The sequence below is a fragment of the Neophocaena asiaeorientalis genome, unplaced genomic scaffold (assembly GCF_003031525.2).
Source record: "Neophocaena asiaeorientalis asiaeorientalis breed wild unplaced genomic scaffold, Neophocaena_asiaeorientalis_V1.1 scaffold99, whole genome shotgun sequence".
NCBI classification, from domain to species: domain Eukaryota; kingdom Metazoa; phylum Chordata; class Mammalia; order Artiodactyla; family Phocoenidae; genus Neophocaena; species Neophocaena asiaeorientalis.
Genome location: NW_020173022.1, coordinates 2667614 through 2690024, shown reverse-complemented (window position 1 = coordinate 2690024; position 22411 = coordinate 2667614). Strand labels below are relative to the sequence as shown.

General features: G+C 41.7%; 1 protein-coding gene and 1 pseudogene across 4 annotated transcripts in view; both read left to right on the top strand.

The window, feature by feature from the left end:
• The first annotated feature begins 617 nt into the window (after window positions 1-617).
• On the top strand, window positions 618-1339 carry LOC112398056 (14-3-3 protein theta pseudogene; annotated as a pseudogene).
• A 14920-nt stretch (window positions 1340-16259) lies between these two features.
• The window catches only part of SELE (selectin E), an 8624-nt gene continuing 2472 nt past the window's right edge, over window positions 16260-22411 (top strand). For 2 of the 4 annotated variants that reach the window (XM_024742428.1, XM_024742427.1), the window contains exons 1-8: window positions 16301-16337; window positions 16913-17299; window positions 18074-18181; window positions 18851-19036; window positions 19835-20020; window positions 20130-20318; window positions 21503-21691; window positions 21903-22079. In XM_024742428.1, coding sequence (XP_024598196.1) covers window positions 16301-16337; window positions 16913-17299; window positions 18074-18181; window positions 18851-19036; window positions 19835-20020; window positions 20130-20318; window positions 21503-21691; window positions 21903-22079 — 1459 coding nt within the window. Of the gene's footprint in view, window positions 16338-16912; window positions 17300-18073; window positions 18182-18850; window positions 19037-19834; window positions 20021-20129; window positions 20319-21502; window positions 21692-21902; window positions 22080-22411 lie in introns of all 4 variants that reach the window. The other 2 variants (XM_024742429.1, XM_024742430.1) reach the window with 2 other exon arrangements.

Genomic DNA, 22411 nt, shown 5'->3' with positions numbered 1-22411 from the left:
CTAACAATTATTTATTTCCATTCTAAAGACCAGGCCAATTCTTAGTTGCCATCTGTCATAGCCAGCTTTGACTGATCATCTCTGAATAGCTAAGTCTAAAATTAGCATTTCTTCATAGTATTTTACATGGTACTATTTATTGAGTGACTATATCTGCCAAGTGTTTTATTCCTTTTATGTCATCTATTTTTACTTAAAAAAAAAGAAACCCACAGCTTTACAGTACAGAAAGAATTCCCCTTTTACAGATACTATACTGCTTTACAGATGAACCTGAAGTTCAGAGAGACATGCCTTACTCAAGTTCACACAGCCAGTTCGTGGCAATACCCAGAATTGTTTGTTTTGTTGATTTGACCAAATTTTTACTTTATTTCATGCTGCTTCCCAGTTATTTAGCAAAGCGGAGACCTTAGCCAATTATCTATTGGAGTGGCAGACCTTCCCTCTGCAGGCACCTGGGTGGGGTGGGCTGAGCTGAGACCAGAGGGTCCTCGGCTAAAGCCAAAGCAGATCAAAGTGGTGAGACTCGCGCCACTGAGACGTGAAGGCCCTCCTCAGCTCCCTCCTGATCCAGGTGGGTGAGTGCTCACCCTAGCTCTCCTCTCCCCCGCCCCATGGAGAAGACAGAGCTGATCCAGAAGGCCGAGCTGGCCGAGCGCTATGACGATATAGTCATCAGCAATGAAGGCCGTGATGGACTGGGGGCGCCGTGCTGTTCAAGCCGGAGCGCAACCTCCTGTCCCTGGCCTACACGAATGTGGGCAGGGGCTGCAGGTCCGCCTGGAGGGTCATCTTGAACATCCAACAGAAAACTTACACCTCTGACCAGAAGTTGCAGCTGATTAAGAACTGTCGAGGGATGGTGGAGTCCAAACTGAGGTCCGTCTGCGCCACGGTCCTGGATTTGTTGGACAAGCATTTAATAGCCATTGCACCTAATCCAGAGAGTAAGATTTTGTATCTGAAAATGAAGGGAGATTACTTCCGGTGACTTGCTGAAGTTTCATGTGGTGATGATCAGAAATAAATGATAGATAATTCCCTAGGAGCTTACCAAGAGGCTTAAGCAAGAAAGAGATGCACCCCACACACCCCATCTGCCTGGGGCTGGCTCTTAACTTTTCTGTATTTTACTATGAGATCCTTAATAACCCAGAACTTGCCTGCACACTGGCTAAAATGGCTTTTGATGCGGTCACTGAAGAACTTGATACACTGAACGAAGGAGAGGCGTGTAAAGACAGTGCCTTCAACATGCAGTTTCTTAGAGACAACTTTATGGACACCAGACAGTGCAGGAGAAGAATGTGATGTGGCAGAAGGGGCAGAAAACTAAGTACATGTAGGGTGTCATCCTTCTTCCTCTCAAGAAACCGTTTTACAGTAAGTCCCTTACGTACGAACCTTCAAGTTGCGAGCCTTCAAAGGTGCGCACATGGTTTGCACGTCCAGTCACGTAAGTTAGTTCACGTGTCTGGTGTACATTGTGACGTGTCTGCATACTCTACAAGTGGTTGTGCTTTTGTGTACTTTACTGTATAGTACTGTATAGAGTACAGTATCTTTATTTCAAGCCCAGGATGTCTGGAAGCAGGCGTAAAAGCAGTGGTTATTGTAGCTGGTACTGCTGAGAAGAGCCAAGCGATAACGATGGAAACATCGCTAGAGCTAGATCTGCAAAAGGACTTCATTGAACTTCCTTGCTGTGCAACATGAGGAGCTTACTAATGAAGACCTGATGGAATTGGAGGCCCAGAGGAAGGATGAAGAGAGACAAGAGGAAGAAGTAAGTGAAGAAGCGAAGAGATTCACGACGCAGGAAATGGCAAGGGGTTTTCTTTATTTGAGGAGGCACTGTTAGTTTTTGAGGCACAGGACCCCAATGTAGAACGGTACACGAAGGTTACAGCAGCCGTTCAGAATGCAATCCAGTGCTACTGTGTCATCTGTGATGAGAAAAAAAGAGCTACTACCCAGACATCACTGGATCATTTTTCAAAAGGGTAGATGGAATTGAATCTAGCAAGGAACAAGAACCTGTGCCATCAACGTCAGGCGTGAGTGAAATTGCAGCTTGCCTGGCATCTCCTGTTGCTGACGATCCTTCACCTCTACCATCTCCCACCTCTTCTCCCTCCTCCAGTCAGTAACTCTTCTTGCCTGGTCACTTGATGCCAGCCCTTGTATGCTAGCTGTTGTACTGAACTACTGTACATTTCAAGGTACTGTACTGTAAGATTAAAAATGCTTTCTTTATATTTTGTGTTTGTTTTTTATGTATTATTTGTGTGAAAAGTATTACAAACCTATTATAGTACAATACTATACAGCCGATTGTGTTAGTTGGGTACCTAGGCTAACTTTGTTGGACTTATAACTGGACTTATGAATGCGCTCTTGGAACGGAACTCATTCGTATGTAGGGGACTTAACGTATTCATCTCCTTATTTCATTTGGATTTCCTATAGCAAAGAAGCCCATTCATGTGTGTGGAATCAATTGTCTGTAGTCTTTTCACATTGCAGCTTTGGGAAAACTCTTTGATTTGTGTTTGTCTTGGCCTTCCTGGTGTGCAGTTACTGCTGTATAAAGTATTAATAGCTTCATTTCATATAAACATAACTTCCAAACGCTTATGTAGAGGTCTAAAAATGTATCTGGTATTTAAGTAATCTGAACCAGTTCTGTAAGTGACTGTGTTTTGCATTACTGTGAAGATATGAAAGTGTAATTAACTACAATGTAAAGAGTGTTCTACATAACTTCTTAATTTCTACATTCTCTCCCTTACTCTTCTTCAAGGGTTTCCTTTCAGTAAGCAACTTTCCATGCTCTTAATGTATTCAATTTTGGTAGGAATCCAGAAGTATTAGATTGAATGAAAAAGCATTTGACATTTCTGGGCTGAGAGTCACAAACTGAGATGCCTCTTGTGTCATAAATGATGGAGGTCTTGTGTATCTATAACAACAGAGAGTTTCCTTATTTGCTCTTCATTTGCTGCTGTTTAAGTTGACAGCGTCCCTTCCCAAGAAAAATTCACTTACACCTGCTGCCTTTGGAGTCCTGGTATTCATGGTACCATATAACAGAAGTAACGTGTTGCTGTCAGAATACAAGCATTGCTTTTGGCAAATTAAAGTGCATGTCATTTCCTAATACACTAAAAGGGGGAAATAAGCTAAAGTACACAAGTCTGAGTCTAAAACTTTAGTACTTTTCCATGCAGATTTGTACACATGTGAGAGGTTGTCCAGTGGTCTAGTGATTATTGTTTAGAGAGTTGGACCACTACTGTGTGTTGCTAATCATTGACCGTAGTTCCAAAAAAGCCTTGTGAAAATGTTATGCCCTATGTAACAGCAGAGTAACATAAAATTAAATTATATTTTATAAACCAAAAACATTATCTGTTAGACAAAGAAAATGCAAAAAATATATAGCTTTGCTTCAATTTTCTGAATATTTCAAGAGGGGGAAATGGCTCATTTCTGACATTCCAGACAATCGCCTTATCTGTGTTTTATTAGTGGGGATTATGGTCCACTCATATCTGAGAAAGTGTTTCATTTTCCTTGAGTCAGACAAGGCTCTCTTAATTAAGGGAAACATTCCACTCTTTAGAATCATAAAGACGCTCCTATGCAAATTACCTTTATCCAGACTGACTGGAGGCATCTTTTTATGAGCTAAAGCTGAGCTTCTTAAAAATGTATTGCTCATCTCTTCCTCTCTTTCTATCTATTAAAAGCAGAGATGAAGCCTTGTCGGCTTCGTGAAACTGCCGTCTGTATTCCTGTAACACTCCCTAGAACATGACCCCTGGGGTTTTGAACGCTGTTTTCTCTCCAAAATCAACATTGTTGAACAACGAAAGGAACCTCTAAACGTCAAAGGCCAAGGAAGACAACACCCAGAGAGCAAGGAAATTCCATTTTGAAAGTCAGCCCCAACTCTTCTTCCAGTCTCTTTTCTGGACAATGCATGCAAGCTCCCCATTTATCATTTCATAACCATGGATGCTCTGCCCCACATAAACATTAACTTTTCAGTCTGTAACCCTGGCGAACAAGATGAAGGAGATGCGGCTTATTACCCTGACTCCTCTGTCTTATACAGATGACTGTCGTGTTTAGACAAGACACAGAGAGGCAATGCCAGGGTGGCTAACTCAGGTGGGGTTTCCAAATTGGGACTCTTTTTTCTAGATGTCAAAAGACTGGTTTCTTACTTTTGCGCTTGCACTGTCCAGTTTTGATAGGAAGTTATAACTTCCTAGAATTTGTTGGGAAGGTTCAATATATTCTAGTAAAAGTTTAAGGTATTTTAAAAAGTGTTTGCAGATACTGTAAATCAGAGTGATTCTTTACTGAGATATCTTCTTTATGCCTTTAAACATAAAAAACATTTTAGCGATGCCTCTAATATTTGAGCCTCATTATTTTCAGTGTGGAAATGTGCCCCTAGAGGGGCGCTCCCTGCTCTCCTGCGATCTGACTACCCACAGGGCTCTCAGCACAACGAGGGGTGTGGGTAAGCCTCATCAACCCTCTCACTTAGCTTCTCCAAGTTGGCACTCAATTTATTATTAGGAGATACTGAGGCTGGCAGCTTTTCCCAGATGCTTTTCTGTCTTTACATTGTGAAAAATTAAAGTGGAAAGAAGAGTGCACACACTTTTTTTAGGATGCCAACCTTTCTAAAACCTATGATTAGGACACATTAACAAATGTTTTACATGTTTCAAGTGACTTCATTCATTTTTTTCATTCAACAAGTATCTGTGATTGTTTACTAAAAGCCAGGCTGAGTCGGAGGCTGGGGATATGGTGACTAAAAAAATACTCTATGAGAAGGACATCATTGTGATTTCCAAAGTTACCCCCATTTTTCAGTACAAATTTGGACACCAGCAACTAAAGGACAGTAAGTAAAACTGGATTATAGAAAACATCATGTACTGGAAAATGACTTCATACAGTGAATTGGCCATTCCACCTCCTTCTCTTTCTTAAGAAGAACTCAGTAAAATAAGATTCCAATTTGTTGTTGGACAACAGTGTTGTACACATACATCACACGGGCCAAAAAATAAACAGCAGCCTCACAGACCAAAAGAAGGAAAAAAAAAAAGAAGCTTTTACCTTTGGCCTTTTAAATCATCTTATACAAACCAAGTACTTATTGTACAGCTAAATATAAACACAAAAGATGTTACTAGAACGCTTGGAATAAGTTGTTTTTGCTCTTTTCACGAGTGTATTTTTTTTCTCATTTGAGATTAGAACGAACATGGGCACACCATAAGTAAAGTCAGAAGTAGGGCAGAAAACACTCTGAAGGTTGGTTTGGTCATCTGAGATCGTTAGAAATGGCTGACCCCTAACAATATGTACAAAAATATAAATAAAATTTACAAACACATTTTCCTTTTTGAAGCACTTTCAAGAAAATAAGCAGGCACAAAAACAGACACAGAGATCAATGGAACAGTACTGGAAGTCTATAAATAAACCCATGCTAATATGGTCAATTAATCTTTGACAAGGGAGGCAAGAATATACAATGGGGAAAAGACAGCCTCTTTAATAAATGGTGTCTGGAAAACTGGACAGCAACATGCAAAAGAATCAAACTAGACCATTTTCCTAATACATATACAAAAAACCTCAAAATGGATTAAAGCCTTAAATGTAAGACTTGAAACCATAAGACCCCTAGAAGAAAACATAGTATGCTCTTTGACATTGATCCTAGCAATATTGTTTTTTGGATCTGTCTCAGGCAAGGGCAACAAAAACAAAAATAAACAAATGGAACTACATTAAACTAAAAAACTTTTGCACAGTGAAAGGAACCTTCAACAAAATGAGAAGGCAGCCTACTGAATGGAAGAAAATATTTGCAAATGATATATTCGATAAGGGGTTAATATCCAAATTATATAAAGAAATCACACAACTAAATATTTAAAAATCCAATTAAAAATGGGCAGAGAACTTGAATAGACATTTTTCCAAAGAAGACATACAAATGGCCAACAGACACATGAAAAGGTGTTCAACATCATTAATCATCAGGGAAATGTAAATCAAAACCACAATGAGACATAACCTCACATCTGTCAGAATGGCTATTGTCAAAAAGACAACAAACAAATGGCAAATGTTGGCAAGGATGTGGAGAAAAGGAAACGCTCTTACACTGTTGTTAGGAATATAAATTGGTGCAACCACTACAGAAAACAGTATGGAGGTTTCTCAAAAAATTAAAAATATCATTAGAAATATCATATGATCCAGCAATTCTACTTCTGGGTATTTACCCAAAGAAAACAAAAACAATAATTTAAAAAGATATATGCACCCCTATGTTCACTGCAGCATTATTTATAGCAGCCAAGATATAAAAGGAACCTAAATGTCCATGGATAGATGAATGGATAAAGCCTAGTATACACACACACACACACACACACACACACACACACACATACACACACACACTGGAATATCACTCACCCATGAAAAAAATGAAATCTTGCCATTTGTGACAGCATGGATGGGCTTAGAGGGTATTATGCTAAGTGAAATAAGTCAGAGAAAGACAAATACTATATGATTTCGTTTATACCTGGAATCTAAAAAACAAAACAAATGAACAAAGAAAACATAACTTAAGAATAGTAAGAAACAGACTTATAGATACATAGAGCAAACTGGTGGTTGCCAGAGGAGAAGGAGGCGGGGGGTTGAGTGAAATAGGTGAAGAGGATTAAGAGATACAAACTTCAACTTATAAAATGAGTAAGTTACAGAGGTGTAGTATGTACCATAAGGAAGAGAGTTAATACTGTAATGATTTTGTATGGTGACAGATAGTTACTGGAGTTGTGGTGATCATTTCATAATGTATTTAATTGTTGGATCACCATGTTGTACACCTGAAACTAACACAATATTTTACAGTCAACTATATTTCAATTTAAATAAAAAGAAGAAAAAAAAGCAGGGCCTTAGAAATGTTGGTTCTTTATTCCTTCCCTGTTTCAAATTCATGTTACGGTTTTGGTCAGGTAATGGACAAGAAGTGTCATCAGTGGGTGTGTTGCCCAAGGTGGGCTGACTGGCGGGACTCTGTCCAAAGGTGACCACGTTTAGATTCTGACACAGAATGATGAATAGGTCACAGTGGCTTTTTTGGTATTGTATTGTATTTGTTCATTTTCTTTTATTTATTTATTTTTATTTATTTATTTTTGGCTGCGTTGGGTCTTTGTTGCTGCGCGTGGGCTTTCTCTAGTTGCAGCCGGTAGGGGGGGCTACTCTTTGTTGCGGTGCACAGGCTTCTCACTGCGGTGGCTTCTCTTGTTTCAGAGCACAGGCTCTAGGCACGTGGGCTTCAGTAGTTGTGGCTCGCGGGCTCTAGAGCACAGGTTCAGTAGTTGTGGCATGCAGGCTTAGTTGCTCCGCTACATGTGGGATCTTTCCGGACCAGGGCTCAAACCCGTGTCCCCTGCATTGGCAGGTGGATTCTTAACCACTGTGCCACCAGGGAAGCCCTATTTTTTTAATTTTTAGTTTAACTTTTCCTTTTTTGCTGTGTAGTCCTCCTCATCAGTCTTCTGCTCTTGGTATCAGCATTGTCATCCTCATCATCTTCAACTGCCCATTTGCATGTAGCTGCCTCAGCCTCTTCATCTTCCTCTCCATTCTCTTCTTCACCATGTCTTTCATCTTCCTCCTCTTCCTCCTCCTCATCACTTTCTTCCTCTTCTTCACCTACATCTTGCTTCCTATTTTTCTCATTAGCATTCCCGCTAGCAAGTGTGGCTCCTCTATTCCCCCCTCTCCACAATTTCCTTTTTCTCCTTCAAATCCTTGGTGTTGATCTTGCACCTGGTGACTATGGCTATGCCTGACATCGTGGGGTATGCCAGTGATTCCATGCAGTGGATTAAAATTGTTCAGTTAGTTATAGCAGAGGCAGTGTGGTAGCCAAGAACATAGACTTTGAAGTCAGTTAGGTCCTAGTTCTACCTCTACAGGCTATGAGATCTCAGGCAAGTTATTTAAACTCTCTAAACCTCAGGGTCCTCATCTGGAAAATGGGGATAGTAACACCTAGCTCCTAATGCTGTTATGATGATCAAATGACATGGTATATTTAAAGTTCTTAGTATTGCCTCTGGTGTGAAATGGCCAATTAATGATAGTTGCTAGATTAATAATAATCATTTTATTCAAGTAGTAGGATTAACAAAATGAAGTGTCTATGTATGGGATATCAGTTCACAGAGTGAAGGAGCAAGTGTGATATAAAAACTAACAGGGTTGGGGCTTCCCTGGTGGAGCAATGGTTGAGAATCTGCCTGCTAATGAAGGGGACACGGGTTCGATCCCTGGTCTGGGAGGATCCCACATGCTGCAGAGCAACTAGGCTCGTGAGCCACAACTACTGAGCCTACGTGTCTGGAGCCTGTGCTCCGCAACAAGAGAGGCCGCGATAGTAAGAGGCCCACGCACCGTGATGGCCCCCGCTTGCCACAACTAGAGAAAGCCCTCACACAGAAACGAAGACCCAACACAGCAAAAATAAATAAATTAATTAATAAACTCCTACTCCAACATCTTCTAAAAAAAAAACAAAAAACAAAAAACAGAGTTCAGGCCCTGCACACACACACACACACGCACACAAAACAAAAAAAACTAACAGGGTTGGGCTTCCCTGGTGGCGCAGTGGTTGGGAGTCCGCCTGCCGATGCAGGGGACACGGGTTCGTGCCCCGGTCTGGGAAGATCCCACGGGCCGCGGAGCGGCTGGGCCCGTGAGCCATGGCCTCGGAGCCTGTGCTCCGCAACGGGAGATGCCACGGCAGTGAGAGGCCCGCGTACCGCCAAAAAAAAAAAAAAAAAAAAAAAACTAACAGGGTTGGGTTATTCAGGAAAGATGACTGCCCCAGGGGTTATGGGTGGGATGATGTATATAATGTATACATTTAATCTCCACTTATATTTAATCCCCACTTAAAGGTCTGGAACATCCTTGGAGCCAGGGAATTAGTTCCACTTCCAAGCAGAGGAGATATAATAAGCACCAAGTCAGAAAGCACATCACAACAGAATTGGCCTTAGCACACAAGCACTAATTTAGGCTAGCCACGCAGCTAGGTCCTGGATTGCATCTCTGTGACCAAGTGCCTACCCTGGTAGGCAAAATGCTAACTGTGTCCTCCTCAACCCCTACAACTTCCCATCTCCTCTTTGATTATCCAATCAAACACTAATCTAGGTACTGCTGGGAAGGGATTTTGCTGATGAAATTCAGTTATTAATGAATTGACCTTAAAATAGGGAGATTATCCTGGATAATCTGAATGAGCCCAGTGTAATCACACGAGCCCTTAGAAGTAGAATTGGAGGCAGCAGGGTAAGGCAGAGAGATGTGGCAGAAGTCGTAGGCCAACGAACGATGATGCAGAAGGGGAAGTTGGAGAGATTTGAGGAGAGGGACTCAAAACTGCCATTTTGGACAGCAAAGAGAGCCATAAGCCAGGGAATGAAAATGGCCTAAAGAGGATGAAAATGACTCCTGGCTGACAGCCAGCAAGGAAATAGGGACCCCAGTCCGACAACCACAAGTAACTGGATTCTACCAACAATTTGGATGACCTTGGAAGTAGATTTTTCCCAGACTCTCTCAAGAAGAGCCCAACTGTCTGACATCTTGACTTTGGGAATGTGAAACCCAGAGCAGAGAAACCAGTTGACCCAACCTGTACTTCTGACCTACAGAAACAATGAAATAATAAATCTGGGTTGTTTTCAACCAACAGATTTGTAGTAATTTTACTAACATGCCTATTTTGTCCCAATACAGCATACAGATCATCCTTTAAAAACCCAGGTCAAATCATGTCATTTCCAACCATAAGCACCTGCATCTCTTTGTGGAGGACTTTCTCTGGCCTCAGGAATCCACTTGGAAGAGCAGGATAATTAACCATGCCCTCCTAGGATCAGCCCCTAGCCAATGATGGACTGGAATCGGTAGATGCATTCCCCCAGCTCCCTCACCACTCCTTGGGGACACTCTGAGGTGTCTCCCAGAGTTCTCTTGTGGGACTGAGTCTTGGTTCCCACAGTGGTAACCTGCTGATTAACACACCCTTTACTAGATTTGTCCCTTTCCCTGTCTCACTTCCTTACTCCCTTACTAGTGCTTCCTGGGATCACCTCCCAAATAAATGACTTGCACCTATGTCCTTGTCTCTGGGTCTGCTTCAGAAGGAACTCAACCTAAGACACTGAATTTATGAGCTGGCTGTAGGTACAGGAAGCCAAGCAGGTTGCTATAACATTTTTTTTTAATGTAAAAACTAAGGTATATCTACCTTCTGAGGTTTCAATCTGAGCAGGCATGGAATCAACACAAAGGACATGGGCTTTAGAATAACACAGGCGTGGATTTGAATCCCTGCTTGACCATGTATTAACTGAGAAAACATAGGCAAGTTACTTAACCTTTTGAGGTCTGTGTTTCATCCTCTGGAAAATGGAATTAATAATATCTACCTTTAATTTTGTGAAATTTGTATGAAGTAATGCATGTAATTAAATTAGTCTCTTCCTGTATTTATATGTTATGTCACAGTATGTTATAGACGGCAGGGACTGTAGTCAAACACCTTTAGTTCTAGATGGGAGATCTGAGACTTAAGAGGCCAAGAAGCTTGCTCCAATTCACAGTGTTGGTGTTAAACTGAAGATTTTTTTGATAGTACATTCACAAGTTCAAAAATTAAAACTATATACAAGGGAAACAGCAGATCTTTTTATTCAAAAAGTGAAGAGGCGGGCTTCCCTGGTGGCGCAGTGGTTAAGAGTCCGCCTGCCGATGCAGGGGACATGGGTTCGTGCCCCAGTCTGGGAAGATCCCACATGCCGCGGAGTGGCTGGGCCCGTGAGCCACGGCCGCTGAGTCTGCGCGTCCGGAGCCTGTGCTCCGCAACGGGAGAGGCCACAACAGTGAGAGGCCCGCATACCGCAAAAAAAAAAAGAAGTGACGAGGCCAGATTTTTCTCCTGATATAAGACACTGAGAGCAAAGCTAATAATAATCCTTTAGGAAACTTCTGGTTACAAAACAAGCAGCACGATGGCCAAGGAAAACAAGCAAGGAAGCTTTTCTAAAATCCAGGGGTATTTCCCCCTCTCTGTTAACAACTGACGGCAAACAGTCTGGCTACATTCAGGAAGGGCTCTTTCAGTGAACCAGCCCATCTGCAATTATTTCTCCTGCTTTGGGAATGCACCGCTGGAGTTGGCTCATTTTGAAGATATTCCCACTGTTAATTCTTGGATTCCAAAACAGAAAACGGAAGCTTCAAGATAAGGTGCTGCCAAGCAGGAAGCAAGGAAACATTAGAACTGGAGTCTCAGAATCATGCCAGAAGTTTTAAAAGGGAAATTAGTGGAAATTACAGAGTCCTCTAGCATCAGACAAGAAAGGAGACTAACTTAATATATACCGACTTATGGTACTTCTTTAGAGCTATTCTCTTCCTTTGGTTAAAGACCATTTACTTTCCATGTATGAGAAGTCAAAACATCGACTCATCCTAAATATTTTCTGAATTTGCCCAACACTGTTACAAATGGTGCCTCTAGTCTTCCAGTAGAGAGGGTGTCAGTAACTGCAGTGACATTTTGGTCAAAATTGTACTTAGAGCTGAGCACCAGCCATGGGGTCTTGATATTCTCTCCCAAATTAGGTGACCCTGGGCCAATATACCTCAAAGTGTGGTAGGATTTGGGTTTCTGTATCAGAATTACCTGAATATTCATTTAAAGTACGGATTCCTGGTCCCTGGGTGTGGGAGTACAGACAGACAGCCCAGGTCTCCTACTTGACCCAGGTGTTCTGAGATAGCTACGCATCCAAAGAAGTGAACATGCCTTTCTGGAGAATGACTTTAGAGGGAACCAGACTAATTTTCTATCAAATATGCTTATGTTTCAGTCAAGCAAGAAATGCCATTCTACACCATGATGGCATACTGCTATTAATTTTATTTCACAATTTTGGGTGTGCAAGAAATATCTTATTTGTATCCTGCAAATAGTATTGAATCTTTATTGGGATTTCGTCTCCCTACCTTAGACTCTACAGAAGTACTTTAGATGTTAGCAGAGTCGAACTTGGGGGGAAGTTACCAAAGCTTTCAAAAAATAAGCACCTAGCGACACTGCCCAGAGATGAGGGAACCAAGAACCACTGTCCATGCTTCATAGTTCCCTACAGCACTGAGGAACCAAAGCTAAATTCACACTTTAATAGATGGTCTTGCCACATGTGCTTACGGCCGATGCTACTTCCCATTAAACCCAATAATCTCCTGTCCGTGGCTTTTATTTGTCCCTATGTATGGAAGGTGAACAGGATGGCCTTGAGTAACACTGTAACATTTGCCTTGGGAACCCTAACCTTCTCTTTCTGGCTTTCCCTCACTCCCTCAGGGACATCCCATCACCATAAAGGTGAGAATGAGTTGGCCTGGGCACAGAAGCAAAAGCGGTTAATGTCCTTGGTGCCCCATTACAGGACGTGGAGGAGAGGCCAGGGCACTTCCAGGAAAAGGGATGATAAAGCCAGGAAGGGCGGCACCTCAGAGACAAAATAGCCCTGGTGGTGGAGCCTGGGGTGTGCCTGTGTTTGCAGCATCTTCTTTCCTTTTCTCTTTGCCTCTCCAAGTTGGAGATTGTAACGGGTGTCCATATGAGGCCAGGGTTGAAAATGGAGCAGTCCAGGGACAGCCGGCTACATCTTCTGAACTTGGGAGACTCAATAGGGCCTTGAGGGACCTCTAATCAGCCTGCTACTTGGGACATTAGGTTTATTTGAGAAAGAGGAGATAATATTCAACACCCCCAGTTATTCAACGCTCACCTAATTTCCTCTTCAACTCATTCTTCCATCCCCAAAATGAGGGTGCCCCTCATCAGATCAGAAAAAGCAGGTGAAGAAGCTACAGTCCAGCTGTCAGCCCCTCAAACTAGGTCTGTCTGTGACCTCTTCAGCAGCCCTGGAGCCTGAAGAAAGCCCCTGAGCTCCTAGCAGCCAGGTACATGATCTGTGGTCCCAACCTCAGGTGGCAGGAATGTGGAAAATATTCTGGGAGAATGCAGGAAGCTATAAGGGTGAGTGAGTTTGGAATGTCACACCTCTGGTAGTGACAGCAACGACAATCATAATAAATTACCTTTACTCACAATCTCTTCGACTCCTTATTTCTCTTCTCCTTCTTTTTAGGTATTGGGTTCTGTCCCTGAAGTTCTCTCAGTGTAAATTTAAAATATTTTACCCTTTAGCCATAGGGAGAATCTGCTTTTGAATCAGGATCTCCTGGAAAGTGTGACCTAGGGATCAAAACTTTTCCTAGGTATAGCTCAGCCTGCCTTGCTTGTATCTTCATCCACTTTTTCCCCATAGTTGAGAACCTAGGGTCCTTTTTCACTGCATTGTCTGTCTACTGCTTACTGCCCCTTGGTTCCCTTCCTGCCTTTATGTCTTGGAAACCAGGACACAGCCCTCTTAGTGGAGAGCTGGGATGATCTCATTGCTCTTGGGAAGAAGAGAGATATTGGAGACTTGGAAAGAACAGGGAGGCTCATCGTGGGGCAAAATAACAAGAGAAACTGTGCTTTGGGATAGCAGTTAAGAAAGCTGGCTCTGGAGACTGACTGCCTGGGTTTCAACTCCTTAGCTCTGTGTTTTTGGATGAGATAGGTATAATCCTTGGTTCCCCAACTTCCTCATCTGTATCATGGGGATGATAAGAGTGCCTATTCATAAGAGGCTGTTGTAAGAATTAAATAATCATCTAGATGAATATGCAAAGAAGCTTAGAACAGGGCCTGGCACGTAGTAAGCACTCAGTAGATGCTACAGATTATAACTGGGCTGGGGGGGGGGTGTCCAGGACATATATTTGTAAATGAAATAGGGACTGTACCACCATTGGGGCTATTTTTAGATATTTGTGAAAGGAAAGAGACAAACTATAAACTTAATTTAGTTATGAAAAATCATAATAGTAAATGTAGTTATCTAGGGCTGTTTATGACTAATTTCCATCTTCAAAATAATTATTAGGTACTTTATTAGTGTGTCAGATAAATTTTAAGATCTGCCTACAGTATGCATTTTTTAATGGCAACTGATATGTTCGCAAATTATTAAAAAATAAAATATATACAGATTACGTATTAACTCAGCTTCACATCCTTCTCTGAAATCTAAATAAACACTTGTGACTGACTGCTCTTCCACATTTACTGAGCCATAGCGATCACATTACATAAGTAAAGTCTGATTAAAAAAAATAATGTCAGTATCTAGAAAATATAAGACAGCGGGAGGTGGATGATAACGTCTCTGTTCAGAGCCAGGCAGTTTTAGGAGTTAAATTAGCTAACTGGGTTATTTATTTAATTTTTAAAATCAGTTGTACTCATTGGAATTTTTCTTCTCTTTGCCTGTTTGGCTTAGGTCTTTATGTGCATAGAAAGAGGCAGGGCTAACATGTGTAATGACACAAATTAACCTATTATTCCCCCCCTCATTCCCCTGCCACTACTACTTCATGCCTGCTTACAGTACATTCTTAGATGTCCTATTCTAAAAACTGTAATTCTAGAATATTAGCTTCACTTGATCTCTATAGAACATGGAAAGTAAAAGATTCCCATTTACTGTCTCTACTGTTTGAATTAAACAAGATGCAGAGATGGCGAATGGTGATTGTATATAACTGCCCAAAAGAAATGTCAGTATAAAGAGCGGGAATCAGTGATATTACATATATATATATAATATATATATATTATATATATATACCCTTTAGTTGCATTTAGACACAGAATTCTTTAAACTCTGTTCTTTTTACTATAAAAGTAATAGAGGGTCATTGCAAAAACTGGGAAAACCTGAAAATAAACATGAAAGTTATAAAAATAACCCCTGAATCCTGCCATCTAGAAATCCATTGTTAACATTTTGATACATTTTTTATGTTTTTGCAATTCACATTAAAAAATTTTAAACCAAATTTGGGTAAATTAAACACAAGTATACATAGTTTTCATCTTTTTTTTCTCACTGCACAAATCATGAATGTTTTCCCAACAGGGATATCTAAGTCTGTTTCCCATTTTTCTTATATTTAAGAAACAAGGCATTATTTCAGACATTTAAGTGGGAGATATTGTTTCTAGTAATTTAGCCATAACTATGCACAGAATCTGAGGATTAACATTTACTTCGTGATTCATTCCAATGAGGTACTGTACCTTAAAATGGATTGAGTTGGTAGGTGAGAAAGAGAAAAAAAGTGTGTGATGACATAATTGACTGCTATGGGGTGGGAAAATTGAGGGTAATAGTCCAGAGATGACACAACTATTCTTAGTTTGCTTAGGGTGATGAAATTCTGATTGCTACCACAATTTCAGGAGAGGGACTACTAATAAGCAAAGTTAAAAAAAATTTAAAGACATAGCTTTTATGTTTTGGGGATTAAAACCATGTATTTGTGTCATATCAATAGAATTCATGTAAAATTAAAAGGTATGTAAAAAAGGAGAATTCATTTTGACATCATTGTAATTTTTCACATTATGGATATTCCTGGGAAACTTTTTGGATGCTGTCTGGGAATTCCTCTTTACTGGCTTTGGACATATCCTCCTATTACTCACAGGAAGCACCATTCTATAAAGCAGCTCCAGCAGGAGCAGAGCTCCACTGTTCTTGGCTGACCTCGCATCAGAACTGCAAGAGTAGCACGAGACAGAAGCAGCAGCAACTCGGGAGGAATCTGACACCGAAACAACTGCTTCACCAAACAGGTAAGTGCAAGAAGTCTTTTACTTAACTAATCTGGCCATGAAACCCAGATTATTAATATGAACAGATAGTCAAGAAGCCTTCGATAAAAGATCTGTGCAAGCTCTTATTGTATTCAGACAAGTTAAAACCTGGCTTTTCTCTTTGACCTAAATGATGAGAATCTTAACTTTTATATGTATTCATTTGGGTAAACTTCTTTGAAGTGAAGATGGTGTCAAAAGATTTCAATCCTTTATCTGAAAATCTTATGATGTGACTATACGCATCATTGTAGAATGATTTGAGTAACTGGTAGCCTGGCACTTCATTCTATAATTAATTTTGTACTTTCGCCCCCAGAAAAGCATTTCAAGTCTAATCTTGGGATCAAAAGAAGTCTTGAAGTCATGATGGCTTCACAGTTTCTCTCTGCTCTCACTTTCGGTAAGTCAATGCCCGTAGTTCGAAAAGGGTTTCTTATCCTTGGCACTACTGACATTTTGGACCAGATAAGTCTTCCTTGTGGGGGCTGTCCTGTGCATTGTAGGTTGTTTAGCACCATTCCTGGCCTCCCCTCACAGTGTGTTGTGCCCTGGGCTAGGAGCAAGTTACCTCATTGTGTCTCAGCTTCCTTACATATAAAGAGTTGATCATAAATAACCTATTTCTCAGAGGCATTTTGAGGATTCAGTATTGTGGTTCATGTAAAGTGCCTCCGACAGTGCATATTTAGTGCCCCCAAAAGCTTAGTTATTCTGATTATTATTCTACTGTTAGGTAGGTATATTGGGTAGGTTATGGTGGGTGAAGCACCAAGTGGAAGGGCAACCACAAAAGAGATACACAGTAAATGGTAGTTTCTCCATTCGTACCCATTCTTACTTTGGAAAAGGTGAAAAAAGGTTGAGTCAACCCAAAGGCCACTAGATGCCAAAAAAAAGACAACAAAAGGTCCAGTTAACAGAGTCAAACCATAGCAGGACTAAACTTTCCCATTCCTTTCACATTTTCCCCCTTAGTGCTTCTCCTGTTTAAAGAAAGTGGAGCCTGGTCTTACAACGCCTCCACGGAACCCATGACGTTTGATGAGGCCAGTGCTTATTGCCAGCAAAGGTACACACATCTGGTTGCAATTCAAAACCAGGAAGAGATTAAACACCTGAACTCCGCATTCAGCTATTCACCAAGTTATTACTGGATCGGAATCAGAAAGGTCAACGATACATGGACCTGGATAGGGACCCAGAAGCCTTTGACTGAAGAGGCCACAAACTGGGCTCCAGGTGAACCAAACAATAAGCAAAGCAAGGAGGATTGTGTAGAGATCTACATCAAGAGAGAAAAGGACTCGGGCAAGTGGAACGATGAGAGATGCAGCAAAAAGAAGCTAGCCTTGTGCTACACAGGTAGGGAGTTTGTGGCAGCAGTGGGAGGGAGATTCAGTGTGTGAGCATCTTGACAGATTGTGGACCGTATGCAAAAACTGGTCTCTATTGTGGGGATTTTATGTTCTAAAAGATACGGTTTTAAAACATTCTGTTTGATGTTTTAAAACAGAACGTGTTTTTGCTTCTTTGTGTGAATGTAGACAAGAATGTATGTATTTATGTATACATATATATAGGTCTATACTTATACACAGTGTGTGTACAAACACATGATACATTTTTAGCTACCTGTTGTTTATGTGCCGTAGGGGAACTCTCTTTAGAGTTTGTGATAAAGGGAATTTTCTATTTGGGGAGCCAGTTACAGCTATACCCCTGACATTAACATCAAAGTTTAAAATGGTTGAGCCTAGGGCTTCCCTGGTGGCGCAGTGGTTGGGAGTCCGCCTGCCGGTGCAAGGGACATGGGTTTGTGCCCCGGTCCGGGAGGATCCCACATGCCGTGGAGCGGCTGGGCCCGTGAGCTGTGGCCGCTGAGCCTGCGCGTCCGGAGCCTGTGCTCTGCAACGGGAGAGGCCATAGCAGTGAGAGGCCCACGTAGCGCAAAAAAAAAAAAAAAAAAAAGGTTGAGCCTAAAACTCAGCTTTGGCATTTCATCAAGTACTTCTGTTAAAATCTCTGGCACTCTGTATCATTGGTGACATCCCCGTTACACACTATTGACCCTGAATTCCTAAAGAAACTCATTTGAAGCCCAATAACAATCGTCACCACAGACTGTCTTTTCCACAGCTGCCTGTACCCCGACATCCTGCAGCGGCCACGGTGACTGTAGAGAGACCATCAACAGCTACACTTGTCAGTGCCACCCCGGCTTCAAGGGACTCAAGTGTGAGCAAGGTAAGGCTTGGTCTCACCTTTTCCTTTGCTAGAGATGGTAGGAGGATTTTGTGTCCAAGCTGGCTTTGGAGTCAGGTCTGCATGCCTTCCCTTCCCTGGGGCATATGGTTTCAGAAGGTGGTTAAGAGCTGAGGCTATGAAGTCAGACCCTCCTGGCTTTGAATCCCAGATTCACCACTTATTAATTACAGCACCTTGACAACATAGTTAAACTCTCTGAGTCCCAGTTTTCTCATTGTAAAATGAGGATAATATAGTACCAACCTCACAGGCTTATGGTTTGGATGATGTGAACAAATGCAGACACAACATTTTCATAGTGCCTGCTATTCAATAAACAGTAGTGGGCTTCCCTGGTGGTGCAGTGGTTGAGAGTCCACCTACCAATGCAGGGGACATGGGTTCGTGCCCCTGTCCGGGAGGATCCCACATGCCATGGAGCGGCTGGGCCCGTGAGCCATGGCCGCTGAGCCTGCGCCTCCGGAGCCTGTGCTCTGCAACAGGAGAGGCCACAGCAGTGAGAGGCCCGCGTACTGCACAAAAAAAATAAAAAAAAAAAAAAAAAAAAAAAAAAAAAAAAAGGTCAATAAACAGTAGTTATAGTTTCCAGGGTTCTTCCCACCTGATAAGGTGAGAGAGGAGAAGAATTGATTTGGTTTCCCTTTTCAGTTGTGACCTGTCAGGCACAGGAAGCCCCTGAGCATGGAAGCCTGGTTTGCAATGACCCTTTGGGGAAATTCAGCTACAATTCTTCCTGCTCTGTCAGCTGTGGGGAGGGCTATCTCCCAAGCAGCCCGGAGGCCACACAGTGCACTTCCTCCGGAGAATGGAGTGTTCCTCTTCCAGCCTGCAATGGTAAGTCTCTCTCAGAAGGCACAGAACATTCTCTAACTCATCCCTCATTGCCTTACTTTTTATCCAGTTTATACCATTTTCAGCACGTCAGGGACAGTTCTTTTAAACTTGTCCTAATTAAACAAGTTCTAATTAAACTTGTTCTCTTGGCCAATATATATGGCCAGTATGGTACCAGCTGGCTTTGAGAGAGGTTTTGATCCTATGTTTGACATAAGTGTTTCTGAGGTTCTGGTGATTTGTAAGAAAACACATAAAACAGTGGAACCATACTCTTAACATCTTAATGACTTTCCCCTGTCTCTGTTGAACCTCACCCATGCAACTGGACCAATTTAAAAGCATGATAATCAAGCAGCCTCAATATACCCTTTTCTCTCTGTCTTATCTTTCTAGGCCAAAGACAAAAAAATTCTTTCCTCCAGGTCATGCTGGGTTAAAATAAATGAATGTTCTGTGTACGTCGGGATTGTTTCTTTTTTTAATCACTAGTCATAAATCCTGATCTAGAATATGTTATTTTTCTTTGTTTTTATGTAAAATAGATCAGAGACCTGATGAGAGATCTGATAAAATAGATCAGAAACCACTTAGCATAGTCAGAGTCAATCAGAGAAGATGAAAATATCAAGAAAAAAGCATAAAAACTTTATTGGGTGTACGCATGTCCCCAAGGATGAACGCAGGGCTTTGGGAATCTACCCTCTGATCTATCTTACTGTATTATAAATTCCAGTTCAATAAGAAGTGAATATGTCACTCTTCTGTAAAGTTCATGGTGTTCTTTCAAATCCCCAGTGGCTAAGTGTGATGCTTTGTCAAATCCTGTCAATGGAGTTGTGAAATGTTTCCAAAGCCACGGAAGCTTCCTGTGGAACACCACCTGTGAATTTGAGTGTAATGAAGGATATGAACTCACTGGACCCCAGCACCTGCAGTGTATCTCCTCTGGGATTTGGGACCACAAGAAACCAACATGTAAAGGTACAGTGGTTCTACATCAGGGTTTATATTGTAAACATTCTTTTTTCTCAACCTATACTCCAAATGGGTAAGCCAGACCTGCTAATGTAAATTGGGACATGTGTTACAGCTGTGACGTGTGATGCCATCAGCCATCCTCAGAATGGCACAGTGAGCTGTAGCCACTCTCCTGCTGGAGAGTTCACCTGTAAGTCATCCTGCCACTTCACCTGTGCAGAAGGCTTCGTGTTGCAGGGGCCAGCCCAGGTTGAATGCACTACCCAGGGGCAATGGACACAGCAGGTCCCAGTTTGTGAAGGTAAGCCTGAGAGTCTTCTTTACACTCTCCCTTTCTCAAAGACCAGCAGTCTTCAAATGTGAAGCACTGAAAATGAAACCTGATGCCTACTTTAACTATAGTAATCAGATCTGATGGGCAACGTTCATCTTATATTTTTGAGATGCATATAAAAGAACTGTCCAGGGAAAGGATTGTATGTAGTAAGAGTGGAAGCTTTGCTGGTTTCTTAACTGTACTGCACTAATATAACTTTATAGACATTGGCACGGAGTAAGCAGAAATCTTAATCTGAAGGGAAATCACATTAGAAAATGTACAAATTAGGATTATGAGAACATGACTCGATTCCAAAGTACTTGTCATACCTTTCTTCTGAAATTGCTCATAACTAGCAGTGATGAAAATGTTACAAGTGTGGTGGCAGATATACAGACACCCTTAATATATACGTAAGCGCTAAAATTTAGTTTAATTTAATTTAATAAAGCAAGATCAAGAACATTGAAAGCAAGCAGTTTTCACTATCAGGAACTGGCATTTTTGTAGCCAAATACAGCACAGAATGATTTACAGTGGCAAAAAGACACAAGACAAAAACCAAACTGCAAAGCAGACAAATTTTATGTGGCTGCCTTCTTATCCTCCTTTCTTTTTGGCCTCATCTGTCAGCATCCGGGACCCATAAGTTGCTCCCTGACTACATAAAATCTTTCTCCTAACCCTGACTTCTTTCACATATCAGAACAGAGCTCAGGAACCACTGGTCCTGTTAAAGGCTGTCCTTTAATTAGTACCCCTGTCAGTGAAGGGACTGGAATTCAAAGAAAACACAGCCATCTTCCCACTTGTCCAGGGACTAATGAAGAGTCTTGAATTCTCTGAGTGTTCCTTTGTCCAAAGTGATCTGGGTTCAGTCGTCAAATGCCAAGTACTATCCAGTTCCACTACATTATTCTCTGACCATAATTTTGGTAGCTCTGCTTTCCCGTGAAAGCTTTGTCCAGCCCAGAGAGAGGCTACATGACTTGTCTTCTGAAAGACAACTAGTCTAACGTTTCTAGTACTTCTGAAAGTTTCCAAAGTGGGTCCATGGGTGAGTTTTCCTGTGAGCACTGTTGAAGAGCTAGGGACTTGGTTACCTTGGGAAACCTGTTGCTGCCCGATAAAAACAAACTTCTAATGTACTCACTCATGTCTTCCAGCTGTGAAATGTGATGCTATCCCTCAGCCCAGAAGTGGTTCAGTGAACTGCACCCATTCCCCCACTGGAGAGTTTACCTACAAGTCCTCCTGTGCCGTCAGCTGTGAGGAAGGCTTTGAATTGCGTGGATCGGCTCAACTTGAGTGCACATCTCAGGGACAGTGGACACAGGAGGTCCCCTCCTGCCAAGGTAGGACTGAATTCAATCTTTAAAGGAGTATAGGTCAAGTACCTTAAAACGTTTCTGAACCTAGATTGCCCCAAGGGACTTGATCCTAATTTCCTACGTGCTGAAAACTAAGTAGTGCTTATAAGTTACACTTATTGGTGACTTTTCTGCCAGTTTAAAATTTTTTCCAGTAGATTTTTCTTAACCTCTACCCATGTCCTATCATTTACAGTGGTACAATGTTCAAGTTTGGAGGTTCCCGGAAAGATCGACATAAACTGCAGTGGGGAGCCTGTGTTTGGCACCAAGTGTACATTTGCATGCCCTGAAGGATGGACGCTCAATGGCTCTGCGGCTCTGACATGTGGTGCCACAGGACACTGGTCTGGGATGCTGCCTACCTGTGAAGGTGAAGCATTGATTGATGGTGGTTGTCTGGGGGACAAGAGAGAAGAAAGGGAGCTAAGAAAGGAAGCTATCTGGCTACAGTAATGAACTACCCAGTATATCCAAACCAGAAAGGTCAGAAAGGTTACCCAGGTTAACATTAATGGATGGACATTTCATTTTATGGGGATAAAGAGAAAACAGAAGAAGTGACATGTCAATGGAATTTTGATAAAAGGAGAGCTAGTGGGAAAAGTTGGGGGGTGGGAAGGGAAATGAGACAGAGAGTGAGAAAAAGAGAGAGAGAGAGAGAGAGAGAGAGAGAGAGAGCGAGAGAGAGAGAGAGAGAGAGAG